A 12448-nucleotide genomic window follows, 5' to 3' on the forward strand; every position below is an offset into this window, starting at 1 on the left:
AGTAAAAGCCATGCTAACTTCGAACAAGTACACGTGTGAACGTGCGTGTCCCAATGTACCAAACGCTCGAAAGTCAAAGGCTCCCGCAACGTGCGTCCGCGCGGTGCCGACGTTGCTATGTTCAAGTCACGTGCCACGCGTTAACTGTTATCCACGCCTTTCTACTTTGTTCGCAGGTCTTTCATGGACAAATCTTTCAGCGTATTTAGTGAGCTATGCCACTAATTTATGCCGATCAGCCTTTTCGCTGCCTTGGGCGCTGTATAAAAGAGAGGACCACCTGCGTTCTTTATCGGATTGTCATAGTATTTTCCCCTGCTGGACGTACCCTCCCTGACGCCAGCCCCTTGAAGTTTTCACCATGACTTCCGACGGTTTGCCTCCTTTTGCGTGCCGTAACTGCCACTCACGCTTTGGAGTAGGCTACGTCCCCCCTCTCACTGTCGACGGACACCTTCAGGCTAGTTCCGCGGTCTCTACTCCGCGTCACACTTCTCTTTCTTTGGAAATTCCGCAATTTTTTGGAAACTTCCGTGCTCAATCTGCCCCTCCTGGCCTCCCGAGTGACCGACGCTTTCGTCCAGCGCCAGCGTCTTCAACACCCGTTGATGAATCACCTTTCCCCACGTCATCCCTCTTGTTCTTTGAGGACACGTCTGTTTCCTTCGCTCCGAATTTTACTCAACAACGCCTAGTCGAAGTGCAACCCCAGCACATCCCACGGCCCCCGAACGCTTTCTTGCTTTATCGTTCTGATTTCCTGAAGAGACGTACTATACCACGGGAGGTCGAGAAACGTCAACAAAATCTGAGCCGCATTATTGGCGAATGTTGGAATATGCTATCCGCAGAAGAAAAGGCAATCTGGCATGAGAAAGCCGCAGCGGTGACGGCTGCTCACCAGGCCAAGTACCCCCATTACAAATTTAGGCCGACTCGGAGGACCGCAGGAAAGCGGACGGGCAAAAATAAGCGCAACGGCAACATTAGTCAACATCATGATAGTTCAGCCGCAGAGACGTTCTCCAACTCTATTGAATCCTCCATAGGCCCAGTGCGTGGACCACCGGCCACTGGATCTTCTGCAAGGATGTTTCCGTACGATGATGGCAGGTTGACTACTCCGAAGGGGCCCACCATACCCTCCACGCCGGCCTCACTGGCTTTGTCTCCGCTTTCGCTGGCCACGGTGTTGCCTCCGTTTACGTTGCAAGATCAGTTGACAAGCGTGAGCCCATTCTGCGGGAATGCCCCTCAAATGCAAACCTATGAGGGTCAATCTGCTACGCTGTTCAATCCGGAGAATATGCTGTCGGAGTTGGTGCAAGGCTTGAATATTGTTTGTAACTTGATTATTTCATCCCGGCGTGTAATCTGACTTCTTTGCAGGTGCCAACAACTGACCACAATTCTGGTATACTGGGTGATACTCAACCGCCCTCCGCGTATTTCCGTCTCAAGCAACATCATGTGCCCCATACCCTGGGCCAAGACTACACGCCATTGCCATTGTTGAGATCGACTGCTTCTCCTCTGCTTCCCTTCGGAGAAAATGCGGACCCCTTCTTGAGTGCTTGGAATACTCCAGTGACGTTTAACTGTCCCGGCGACGGGCTAGATCCTTATCATGCGACCCTTCTCTCCTGGTTACCCGAAGGTTCTACCTCTGCTGAGCAGGAAAATATTTGCCAGGGACAAGGGAATCAACAGCTCTAGCTAGCACGCAACGATCAAAATGTCTTCAAATCGAGCGCTTATGGTTTATAACGGTCTAGACGAACGTTATGTCTAAAAGTCTTCCATGATTGTAGCCTTATTCACGGGTTGATCCCTACTACAAGTTGTATTCCAGTGTCACGTTCTGTATCGAATATTGTTCGTTATCATAAAGTACTTCACATACGATGCGCTGAGGAGTTATCTGTGTGTGACAGATGTTGTGACGCCAACGCCCCCTTACTTACTTTCTGCGTTTGCACCGCCACCAACACGTATCACAGATGGGTCGCCGTCAACACCGGCGCGACGAACTGACCGCAGATGACTTGCTTCGGCTGGAGGAGGAAAGACCAACCAAGCGCCTCCGCTCGTCCTACCACGATGACAACTCCTCGGAAAATGGTAGTTTTCAGGATTTCACTGACTCGGAAGGAAGATCGCCATCATCCGACGAAGAGGGTTCTCCCCTTTCTGACGATCGGTTTTCACGCGTTAGAGAATTCGATGTGAGCAGGGGGGAGGTTCAGCAAGACCGCCAGGGCGAAGTTGAGGTGTCAAATTCTTCTCATGATTCTAAGATCCCAAAGGAATTCACCAAGTCACCGACGCAACTAGTATCCTCATTCGCCGAGATGGGAATCTCCCCATCGCTGGAAGCCGCGCTACGTCGTATGTCTATTCACACCCCTACTGAAATCCAATCGGCATGTATCCCACCGCTTCTGTCAGGTAAGCCACAACCTATGCGCGGCGCCAGGTACTGCATGTAATCGATTCATGTTTCAAGGAAGGGATTGTATAGGGCACGCGGAAGACGGGCTCCGGAAAAACTATAGCTTTCGCCGTCCCGATAATTCAAAGACTTGTCGCGGACCCGTATGGTATTTTTGCTCTTGTTCTCACACCGACGCGGTAAGTATTTATCGCCAGTTTGGGTTAGCCTTTGTCAAAAACTGGACTCTTCCGCAAGAGAGCTTGCGTTCCAGATATCAGAACAATTTGCTGTACTTGGCGCTGCTATTGGCATACGCACATCCGTCATTGTCGGGGGCATGGATATGATTACTCAGGCCCTTGAGCTCGACACCCGTCCCCACGTGGTGGTTGCGACACCTGGTCGAATAGTTGACCACCTCAAAAGTAGTAGTGGTGGCTGGGATCTCTCTAGAATTAAATATCTGGTGAGTCGACACATTTTACTGCGGCGTGAGGCTTTCGGGTTTTCTAATTTAGATTGCAACAGGTTTTAGATGAAGCCGATCGACTACTCGCCCCTACTTTCGCACCGGAATTGGCATACATGTTCCAGCACTTACCTATAGAGCGACAGACGTGTCTCTTCACAGCTACCCTGACCCCTGCCGTCGAGGTCCTAGCAGAGACACGACCGAAACCCGGGAAAATGAAACCATTTTTTCATCGAGCCGAATCACCGTAGGGGACTTCCCGATGCAGTTAAATATTTAAATAACTTGGCATTACAGGGTCGAGACAGTTGCTAACCTTAAGCAACACTACCTGCTTGTCCCGTATCATGTTCGGGAGGTTTATTTGTTTCATTTGTTGTGCAACCCACCGGAAAGCACCATACGACTCCGCCGCGTGCCACCGGAACCCTTTGGCATGAAGATGGCGAAGAAGACCAAGAGGTCGCGGAAGCACCACCAAGAAGAAGAGAAAATTTTACAGCCACCTCCTACAATTATCTTTTGCACAAAGCCTCGTACTGTTGCTTATCTTGTGAACATACTGAAAACACTCTCCATTCGGAGCACGGGATTGCACTCGCGGCTCACTCAACGGGAGAGACTCGCTTCATTATCTCTCTTCAAATCAGCCATTGTTCCCGTCCTAGTTTCGACAGGACGTGGGTGCACGTGGCTTGGATATCGAAGATGTCGCCATGATCATTAATTGGGATCTCCCGAGAGAACCAGAAGAGTATACCCACCGCGTAGGAAGGACGGCCCGAGCGGGCAAGGGAGGAGTGGCAATAAGCTTTGTGACAGAAATGGACGAAGGCCGGCTGTTGAGGATAGAGGATCGCATCGGTGAGCTGCATGCTTACCGATTATGAGTGTTTCATCACGTGTCTCGATCAGGAACCAAACTTACCTCGATCGCTGCGCCTGAAGATAAGGTGCTTGAGAAATTAAACACGATTTCTACAGCCAAGAGACTTGCAAACATGGTCAGTTTGGGTTAGGATCCCCAACTTGCTCACCGAAATTGATATTACGCTTCAGGAACTCCATGATTCAAACTTTGGTAAGAGAGAAGAAATTCATAAAGCCAAAAGCCAAGAAAAGCAAATGGATGTCGGTGGAGACATGTGATATTCTCACCTGGCGGTCGCTTCATGACTTGGGCATCAAATCTGAAGGTGGAGCGAATTTCTCTCAGCAACCCCAAATTCTAACCGTGTCTGACGAAAGATTACAGCATTAGTTCGGAGATTGAAGTTGCTACACTCTGGACCACTTGTAGGGAGGTTTTGCGAACATAATTCAGGTGTCGTTTGAGATAGTGAGCAAAACAGCGGACGAGGCCTTCAACCCATCGACCCGTGTAGAAATACATGAGTGTGAGTACTGGCAGTACGTGGTTTCGAATCTGAGCCTGCTTACCTCCCGCCATCGACTGGCCGGCGAAACCCGTTGCTCGCCCGAAATGGCAACTGCATTTTGTTTGTGGCCACACGCCCATGCGTAAGGCAAATAAGCTTGCGGGGATAAAACCCCTCCCTGTATATCGTCTGTCTGGAAATCTTCTGTCCCTTGCACCCACCAGCCTACCAGTATAATCGTTCCTTTCCCCCTCGCACGTACACTTCCTCACCGCGGAGTACCCTATAAGCCGTTCCTCTCCATACTCATCGAAGAACCGTCATCCACCATGGCTGGAAATCCGGAGGCCCCTGACTGGGACTTTGTGTTTCAGTTTGTTTCTGAGCCCTTGGAGTTGGACATAGGGTCCGCGATTGAAAAACCTGTGGCGGAACGGGCGGAACCGCCAATTGGTACCATGCTTGGTCAGGTTCCAACACCCCCTGTACGTTCGTATTGCGTAACATCGTGTTGGGCGGGCTGACGGAACATCGACACTCTCTTAGGAATCTTTCGCCTCATCTCCGGCGGACTCACCTCCAGACGAGACCACACTTGTATCTGTGTCCACCACATTCTTTCCTGGCGCACAGCTTCACTCACTTTCACCCGACCTTGTCCTACTGTCGTCGGACTCCGTTTTCTTCTACGTTCACCTGCATATCCTCCTTGCCGCATCCGACAACAATTTTAGCTCCCTGTTACCACCGTCTCCCAGAACAGATTCTGGCCCCATGGGACCCGTGGTCCCCTTTCCAGAATCCTCCATCGAATTGAACATCGTGTTACACGCTATTTACGACTTATCATGTTCTCATTACTCTCCATCTTTCGAATCCCTTGCGTCAGCCCTTGCAGTAATGAATACCTGTGGGATCTCGGTCAAAAAGTATGTCGCTCGATCGACTCCCCTCTACAACCTACTACTATCTCATGCGCCACTTTATCCCCTCGAGCTTTACACCCTCGCTGCGAGTTACGACTTGTACGACCTGGCTGTCCCCACTTCCTCCCACCTTTTATCGTTCTCGCTTGCCGTGCTCACAGATGAAATGGTCGACCGCATGGGTCCCAGGTACCTGAGACGTCTATTCTTCCTACACTTCGGCCGATCCGATGCCCTCAAGCGACTACTCTTACCTCCACCACATCCACATCCTCCCACTTCGGCATGCGATTTCACGGAGCAGAAGAAGTTAACTCGTGCTTGGGCATTAGCATCTGCTTACCTTGCTTGGGATGCTAGACCCGGTACGGTACTGCTCACTTGCTACACGTACACCACCCCTAATAATGAGTCGGCTTAGATCTGTCCACAAGCACAATGGAATCGGCTCTCGCTCCGCTGGGAGAACAGTTGTCGTGCGAGCAATGCAAACTGGCTCTGCAGGAGAGATTGAAAACGCTGATCGTGCAGTGGTCCGTTGTGAAGGTATGCTTGTGCTTTGGTCTCTGGTTTTATGCTGAAGGTCTCCAGAGAACGATATGACATATTCATGCATCGTCGCCCCCGCGTACGGTACTATCGAAAACACAGGTGTATTACGAATTATGACCTAGAAACTTCCTTCTTCCTTTCTTTTCCTACACTTCATGCCAGCTACTGTTTCCACGCCACGCAACAGATACGTGTACAACATCTAATTGTTCTTCACCTTTGCACCCGGAACGCAGATAATATGTTGTGTCATTAGCATACACGAGACTCATTGAACTCAACATTATTTCAATGGTACAAACAGTGATATTGAGGAACAACATAGCCTAAGAAACGGAACGACACAATGAGTAATGACGATATATACCCCTTCGACTTTTCCGGGGGGATTGTCGATACTCGAAAAGTGCGCGATGACAGCCACACCTTGACGGCATTGCTCGTAGGGTAGGGTGCGTGCAGGAACTACCGAGATTTGTCCTCGGAAAGAATGGCGTCGTTCAGCTCATCAAGTGGAGCTAGCTCCTTCTTGTCCATAAGGTCGAACTGCGGAATAAGGTCCAGTTCCCACATACGATGCTGAACTAGGAAGTACCTCATTGATGAACAGAAAGAAATGCCGATAGCTGGTATTCAGATGGGCTAGAACACAAAATCAGAACCTGTTGCCACGACCAGTAAGTGCTGCCAAAAGCCGCACCTTCTATGCCTAGTGCACAGATTTGGTCGAAATGGTTGCTATATATGTGGGCGTAGACCCGGAAGAGCCTCCGAATGATGGTGCGGACCGTGTCTCGAAAATTACGGGGGAATGGGACACCTGACCAGTAGATCAGTTCCCAATTTCCGGGGGTATGTCAATGGAGACCCAGGCCCATACCGATCTTGTTCGGAAAAATATTTCCGTCATCTAGAATGTTCTGCGTCCAATTCATGAGGGCGTCTACGTACTGGGGGGCCGGAAGTTTGGTGGGTTTCTTGTACTTGATGCCATCTTCCCAAAGGTACTCAAATCTTAAGCTTCATTCAGACACTGCGGAGCTTGGAACCAGGCCGACGGTTTGCTCACCGAGGACCGGCAGACATGATAGGGCACTGTTCCGCTCAGATAAGAGAGGCAGAACGTGGAGTGCGCCTTCCTGACACACCTCCTGTGGAGTGCAGAACTCAGTGATAGTACCGTATAACATGTTCAGGTGATTAAAGAAGTCGACCGCTGGGGACTTGAAGTCAACATTGAATCGCAGCGCATGGGTCAAACTGTACCAACCATGAACGGCGAGCCACTCATTGGTGTCCTCCCCTTCGGGAAGCTGGACGGCAAGCCTCAAATTCCCAGATCCCTGAGATTATAAAGTGATCAGATGAAAGGTCCGCTATCGGTACGTCTTACCAAGGTTGCCTCTGCGTACTTGCGCAACTGATATTGCTTCGTACCCTCTGGAACGTCCTTACGGGGCTTGAAGGTTCGCGTCTTTCCCCTGATGGCCAGAGATTACGATCCAGGTACGCATATAAGGGCGCACTTACAAACCAAAGAAGGACGACATAGCAAGCTGATGGATCGTGTTCAGTATCGTCCGCTGAGCACTGGAGTACTGGTCCCTGAGCTGATCTATATCGCATGCCGAAAGATGCCGAATCAAGCGCCACACGCACAAACAGAGTACGTCACAGTCGGTCAACGATATTCCTCCGATCGTGTTCGCGGTCATAGCTGCAGCTAGGTAACTTTTTGTTAAAAGTTACTAATCATGTCCAAAAAAAGGTATGTGGTACAAGGAGAAACCGCCATGGAGACTCCAAGGGGTACATTGCATCACCACCGAACCGTATAGTATAGCGCCAGCCGTTCATGCAATAGCTTATTCTCAGTCCCATATCACCTGTGTCAATTATCATGTCCAGTACTCGCAGAGTCTTGTTTGTCTTCACCTCTGACAGGAAAGAACACGGTGCGTGATTGTGCAGAGTAGCAAGAGAGCGGCAGTACTAACTGTGAGTAGGGATGGTACCTCCCCGAGGCCGCCCACCCTTGTTATGTGTTGTCCCCTTACTTCGACATTGACTTCGCAGTTCCCAAAGCACCCAACCCACCTGTAGATCCGTCTAGCACCGAGGTAAGTGCGGAAATTATGTATAATGTCCGTGCGTTTCTCGAACACCGATTACCAAAGCCCTGATAGCTAAACTCACAAATCCTAAAAAGCTATCCGGTGTCAAAGCAGACGATTACGACGCTATTTTCCACGTCGGGGGTTATGGCCCAATTATTGACTTGCCCGAAGATCCAGCCAATATTAAACTAGGGTCTGATGTAGGCTGACTCTCGCATTCTTCTCCGAGGATTAACCTTCTACTGTCCGTAGTTCTACTAGGGGGAAAGTCGACAACTGCCTGTTTGCCATGGACCAGTGTAGGTACATCAGTAAATCACTTTGAGCTGTGGAGCTGTCCACAGTGCTCCATAATACACAGAGTCCCCTAGCTAGGTCCAGGCTGGACAGATGCACCCAACAACACTTTTTGCTATGGCTAGTTGCCTGTTACTATGGAATGGTCACATTGTCATGGAACTTTGTCCAGTATCTTACTTACTATGGATTGCCATGGAACTTTCATGCTTAGATATCACTGTACAAAACTGGCCAGACTGTATTCTCCTTGGGGTGTTGTCCAGTACTCCCCATCTCAATGTTTACTTTGCAAACATGTGATCACTCCACAACTAAGAACAGTTCACAGCAGGTATGACAGGAACAGGAGCATTGGCATCAATTGCATACTATGTGTAATGACAGGTATGACAGGACTAGGTATTATGAAATCAATCAAGGACTGCCTGAATGTGCTGGTACCTCTCTACATTCAAATCAACCTCTTGCAGTGCAGCCCTGATATGAGGAGTCAGTGCAAGCATGTTGGCTGCCCCAGTACTTACCATCCTTCCTTCACCCACTGAGAAAGCTGATCGCGCAACCTCATGCCATGATAGGGATTATGAAGGATGTCATTCAGCACCTTCATCATGCCATGGAAAATGGAATTGTAAGCCTTGCCAGAGAATTGAGGCATTGTCTTTCCTGTGCTGTTTTGCAAATCTGTCCAACACACAATGATACTGCAAGAAAAGTTTGAGTTGCAGTGACTCAGGGTGTAAAATAACTCACCATGGCTGCAACAAGAGCCAGACTGGAAAGGGGAACTGAATTGTTGAAGGACTCAGGATGCTTATCCACAATTTGATAGGTCCTGGTATAGTAGAATTGTATGACAGCTTTCTTGAGGGCAGGGTGAGTGAAATTCCTGGTTTTTCCCTGATAAACCAATCCATTAGTAGTGCAGACAATGAACTGCATGAACATACATTCTTGTTGAAACTGTCTCACAGGAAAAGCAAGTTGTCAAGGAGCTTTGTGGCAGTGGTCTCTATCCATTGTACACAAACCTGTGGTGCAACATCAGAAGGAGGGATAAGGTTGAATGCAGATGGCATGGTTGCCAGCATAACTGACTTCAATTCTGAATGCCAGGTAGATATATCACCAAGGAGCTACTGGTGGTATGTCAGTAGCTGTAACTGAAAGATAGGACTACTTACAAGGCACACCATATCTTGCTTGTGGTCAGGCCAGTAACCTATAAAGTTAGGATAACGAGACATGTATAAAGTGAAAATATTGTTACTCACCATCTTCAAATTGCACACCATGTTGATTCCACTCAATGATGACAGTGACAAGTGCCTCTGTTATGGAGAGGTTGAGGTCATGAGATTTCAATGGGAATGGGTTAGAAAGTGCATGTGCAGCCCTGCATTCTTGCTTAGCATCTTCAAGACAGTCCTTCCATACTGCCTTGTAAAATCTCAGTTGTGAAGGCAATGGGCCCTCATCCTTAGCTTTCTTGGAGTTATGAGGGGCTCTGGTGCACTGAGATACTTCATTGACCGAGTCGTGTGCAAGGGTCAGAAGATCATGATTGGGAACAGGATGGCCATTAGTGTGATGGTGGCATTCAAGAACATTGACAACAGCACCATGTTGGGAACCCTAAAATAACAATCTGAATAAATAAAGCTAGCAGGAATGGCATTTTCATACCTCTGGCTGAGCCTTGTCCTTGGATTGTAAGCTTTGCAGAGCCACATTGTCATCCTCATTGCATGAGTACTGAAACTTGTGGTCAGGGGGTAAGGAATTGTGGTGAATAGGATTGCTTGTTGTTGTTTCTTGGGAGAAGCCTAACAAAGAACGTTGAGCCAATACCATAATAACCTCTGATGTGTACCAGGATGAGTTGATTGCCTAAGATTTGTTGCACCCCATCCAAATGCATCGTCCTCATCTTTGTTGAACTCATCGCCAGAGACCTTGCCAGCCTCTGCATCCAATGGGTTATTACTCAAGGACTCTGACTCCTCTTCTGAGGAGCCCTCTGATGACAGCTTCTCCAAACTCTTGTGGTGAACATCAGTGGTTGCCGAAGTTTGTCTCAATGAGAGCGAGCTATCAAGGGAGGGGTTGATACAAGAGTCAGGGACAGTAGCAGGCAGCTGGTGGGGGATAAACCGAGACTGGTAGTTGGGCTGGGGTGTTGGCAGATGAGATGTATTACTGGGAACTTGGTCTCCCTGATGTCACACACCAAAGGTGTTTGGTGAGGTGGACATGGATGTAGCTGATGAATGGAGGTGAAGACCATAGCCCTCATGCAAAGAAGGACAGCCAGCAATGTCGGCAGTCATCCCTCGCACAAGAACAGGTTGTCAATGCCAAAGAAAAAGGAGGAGGCGAGTTAAGCGCCAATAAAATTCTTAAGCGCCCATGTACAGCATTCTGGTTTTCGACGTATCTCCACCAATTCTGCAGACACCGAAACCATTCCCACACTCGCTTGTAGTGCTCAGCCACGCGATCCTACCTTCCAAGATTGGAAAGGATTTGCGCACTCCACACATTTCTACAGCACTCCCTCCAAAAGACACTCATTTTGCTTGTCCCCTTTGCTAGGGACCATGGCTACATATATCTACCAGGAGTTCCTACCAGCTTCCATCCTGAAGCGTCCTGGTACATCCCACCCTCGTCTGCCCCCTCTCAGCCCATCCAGCTTGGACAGTGTGTTCTTTTTGTCAGTATGACCTCCAGGAGGACGTTCTTTGGTCGCCTCAGGTCTGTCATTCGCTTGGAAAGGTCTTATGTGGTTGTTTCAGTCTCTCCAGTCCAAGAAGCATATGGATCCTTCCTCCCTGCCCCCTGCAACGTCTTCATACCAGTCTCATCCATCATTCTTCCAAAATTGCAACAGCTACAGTATAATCTACTGTTCTCCACTCTCCCTGATTGCATCCATGATGAGTATGATGCACATCTTGCCTCCTTGTTGCAAGATACAGCAGAAGACGCTCCCCCTTCATCCTCTCTTCCAACAGAGCCTCATTCATGAAGTTTTTATTTGCTTCACTGAGAGGATGGTTTGGGGGGGAAAGTTGCGATCCCCTATGCTCCTGTTGCCCCACAGACCCCCAAGGCTTGACCCCTGTTGACATCTGACTCACCCTGTCCACTTTTGGATGTACTATATCGGCATCAGATCAGCGCTGCCTCTCTGTCATCCCACTTTGGCCTAGAAGCAATCTCTTCAAGATGTGACATGCACAGCCTCCCCCTGATGTGATTCCAGTGTGCTTTCTTGGTTCCTGACATTGCTTGACTCATACTTTGACATTCTGACTGTCTTTGACTCACCTATTGCCAATACTTACCAATCTTTTGACTTTGCTTACTGATTCTTTGCTTTTTGGCTTACTTATCCTTACCAATGCTTACCAATGCTTTCCAAGATGATTACCCATCGCTTACATTCCTTACTCATCAGTTACCAATTGCTTACCAAGTGTTTACACCTTGTTTTCCATAGGCAACACCCCTGTACTGTATATAAGTCACTGTACTTAGGTAGCAAAAGAAGACATCAGAGAGCCCCTCTTGCTCACAATTTATCATCTCTCAGTAAATCATTCATCAGCTTCAATAGTTGAGACTTTATTAAGGGTCTAGCTATCATCTACTTTGCTTATCATCATCTATCATCCATATACTTTGCTCCAAGCCCTCCCTGAGCTCAGTACAGCTTAGGACATCGAATTAAGTCACCATCCATCCTTCTGTAGGCTGACAGCAGTCTACCCTATCGCTTTCCATCACATTCTTGCTCCCTCTTCGTCAGGAGCACCCCCAACCCTCAGCACTCATCTTTGAGTGTTGTAGCTTGCAAAAAACCCTCCCAAAGAACAGGTTCTACCATCTAGGTACCGCATAGGGACACCACCACTCGCTTTCATTGTCTTTTGTGTTGGTTTTGGTTGGTTTTCACCACTGAACCTCACTTTGACTCACATCGCCCCCTGGTATTCATTGCACAGCATGAGTCTTTAATCTCATACTATGTAGTTTGTAGCTTGATTTTGTTCAGCGAGAGCGCAACTCGTGCTGAAGGGTCATTTAAATACCATGTATGAAGGGAAACTACTTCATTTTGGACTGCATTAGCCTTCATGATCGTCAAAGGAGTCCCGCAATGCATGCCACCCATGTTGACACACGACCAGATAGGTGAAAGTCCCCCTCCAGCCACAGCCAATTCTTTGGCTGAACAGCTCCATCACTCGCTATCCATTTTG

The 12448-nt window shown here is 48.6% G+C and overlaps 6 protein-coding genes across 6 annotated transcripts; 4 read left to right on the forward strand and 2 right to left on the reverse strand.

Moving 5' to 3' along the window:
- Positions 1-23: 23 nt before the first annotated feature.
- Positions 24-1886, forward strand: F5J12DRAFT_792570 (uncharacterized protein). The gene is made up of 2 exons (XM_051743940.1): positions 24-1339; positions 1390-1886. Exons 1-2 carry the CDS (start codon positions 362-364, stop codon positions 1714-1716), a joined length of 1305 nt encoding a protein of 434 aa, XP_051605764.1. The 5' UTR covers positions 24-361; the 3' UTR covers positions 1717-1886.
- A 114-nt stretch (positions 1887-2000) lies between these two features.
- On the forward strand, positions 2001-4520 carry F5J12DRAFT_933511 (P-loop containing nucleoside triphosphate hydrolase protein; the record flags this gene model as incomplete). The annotated part of the gene is made up of 10 exons (XM_051749572.1): positions 2001-2270; positions 2298-2448; positions 2507-2515; positions 2556-2631; positions 2690-2900; positions 2963-3153; positions 3204-3586; positions 3615-3770; positions 3822-3910; positions 3966-4520. 10 exons carry the CDS (start codon positions 2001-2003, stop codon positions 4053-4055), a joined length of 1626 nt encoding a protein of 541 aa, XP_051605765.1. The 3' UTR covers positions 4056-4520.
- On the forward strand, positions 4207-5862 carry F5J12DRAFT_21048 (uncharacterized protein). Its single transcript, XM_051738436.1, has 3 exons — positions 4207-4770; positions 4832-5576; positions 5633-5862. The coding sequence occupies exons 1-3, from the start codon at positions 4615-4617 to the stop codon at positions 5812-5814; spliced, it is 1083 nt and encodes a 360-aa protein (XP_051605766.1). The 5' UTR covers positions 4207-4614; the 3' UTR covers positions 5815-5862.
- A 261-nt stretch (positions 5863-6123) lies between these two features.
- F5J12DRAFT_933525 (Mob1/phocein) lies at positions 6124-7313 on the reverse strand (the record flags this gene model as incomplete). The annotated part of the gene is made up of 9 exons (XM_051749573.1): positions 6124-6309; positions 6359-6405; positions 6464-6583; positions 6644-6777; positions 6833-6858; positions 6912-6979; positions 7034-7106; positions 7157-7244; positions 7294-7313. 9 exons carry the CDS (start codon positions 7311-7313, stop codon positions 6229-6231), a joined length of 657 nt encoding a protein of 218 aa, XP_051605767.1. The 3' UTR covers positions 6124-6228.
- A 456-nt stretch (positions 7314-7769) lies between these two features.
- On the forward strand, positions 7770-7946 carry F5J12DRAFT_710189 (uncharacterized protein; the record flags this gene model as incomplete). Its single annotated transcript, XM_051740629.1, has 1 exon — positions 7770-7946. A coding segment is annotated over one exon (177 nt), but the record flags the coding sequence as incomplete, so codon positions are not given.
- Positions 7947-8590: 644 nt separating this feature from the next.
- F5J12DRAFT_887118 (uncharacterized protein) lies at positions 8591-10435 on the reverse strand (the record flags this gene model as incomplete). Its single annotated transcript, XM_051747178.1, has 9 exons — positions 8591-8657; positions 8705-8817; positions 8934-9143; positions 9212-9316; positions 9365-9402; positions 9455-9815; positions 9867-10006; positions 10054-10351; positions 10409-10435. The coding sequence occupies 9 exons, from the start codon at positions 10433-10435 to the stop codon at positions 8591-8593; spliced, it is 1359 nt and encodes a 452-aa protein (XP_051605769.1).
- Between the last annotated feature and the right edge of the window lie 2013 nt (positions 10436-12448).

This window comes from Pisolithus orientalis, assembly GCF_024613125.1.
Source record: "Pisolithus orientalis strain OTSU chromosome Unknown F5J12scaffold_1, whole genome shotgun sequence".
Taxonomy (NCBI): domain Eukaryota; kingdom Fungi; phylum Basidiomycota; class Agaricomycetes; order Boletales; family Pisolithaceae; genus Pisolithus; species Pisolithus orientalis.

Coding starts and splice junctions, on each gene's coding strand:
- F5J12DRAFT_21048 (XM_051738436.1), top strand. CDS start 4,615: ATGGCTGGAAATCCGGAGGCCCCTGACTGGGACTTTGTGTTTCAGTTT. Junction 4,771..4,831: donor GTCAGGTTCCAACACCCCCT/GTACGTTCGTAT, acceptor ACACTCTCTTAG/GAATCTTTCGCCTCATCTCC. Junction 5,577..5,632: donor TGCTTGGGATGCTAGACCCG/GTACGGTACTGC, acceptor GAGTCGGCTTAG/ATCTGTCCACAAGCACAATG.
- F5J12DRAFT_792570 (XM_051743940.1), top strand. CDS start 362: ATGACTTCCGACGGTTTGCCTCCTTTTGCGTGCCGTAACTGCCACTCA. Junction 1,340..1,389: donor TGGTGCAAGGCTTGAATATT/GTTTGTAACTTG, acceptor ACTTCTTTGCAG/GTGCCAACAACTGACCACAA.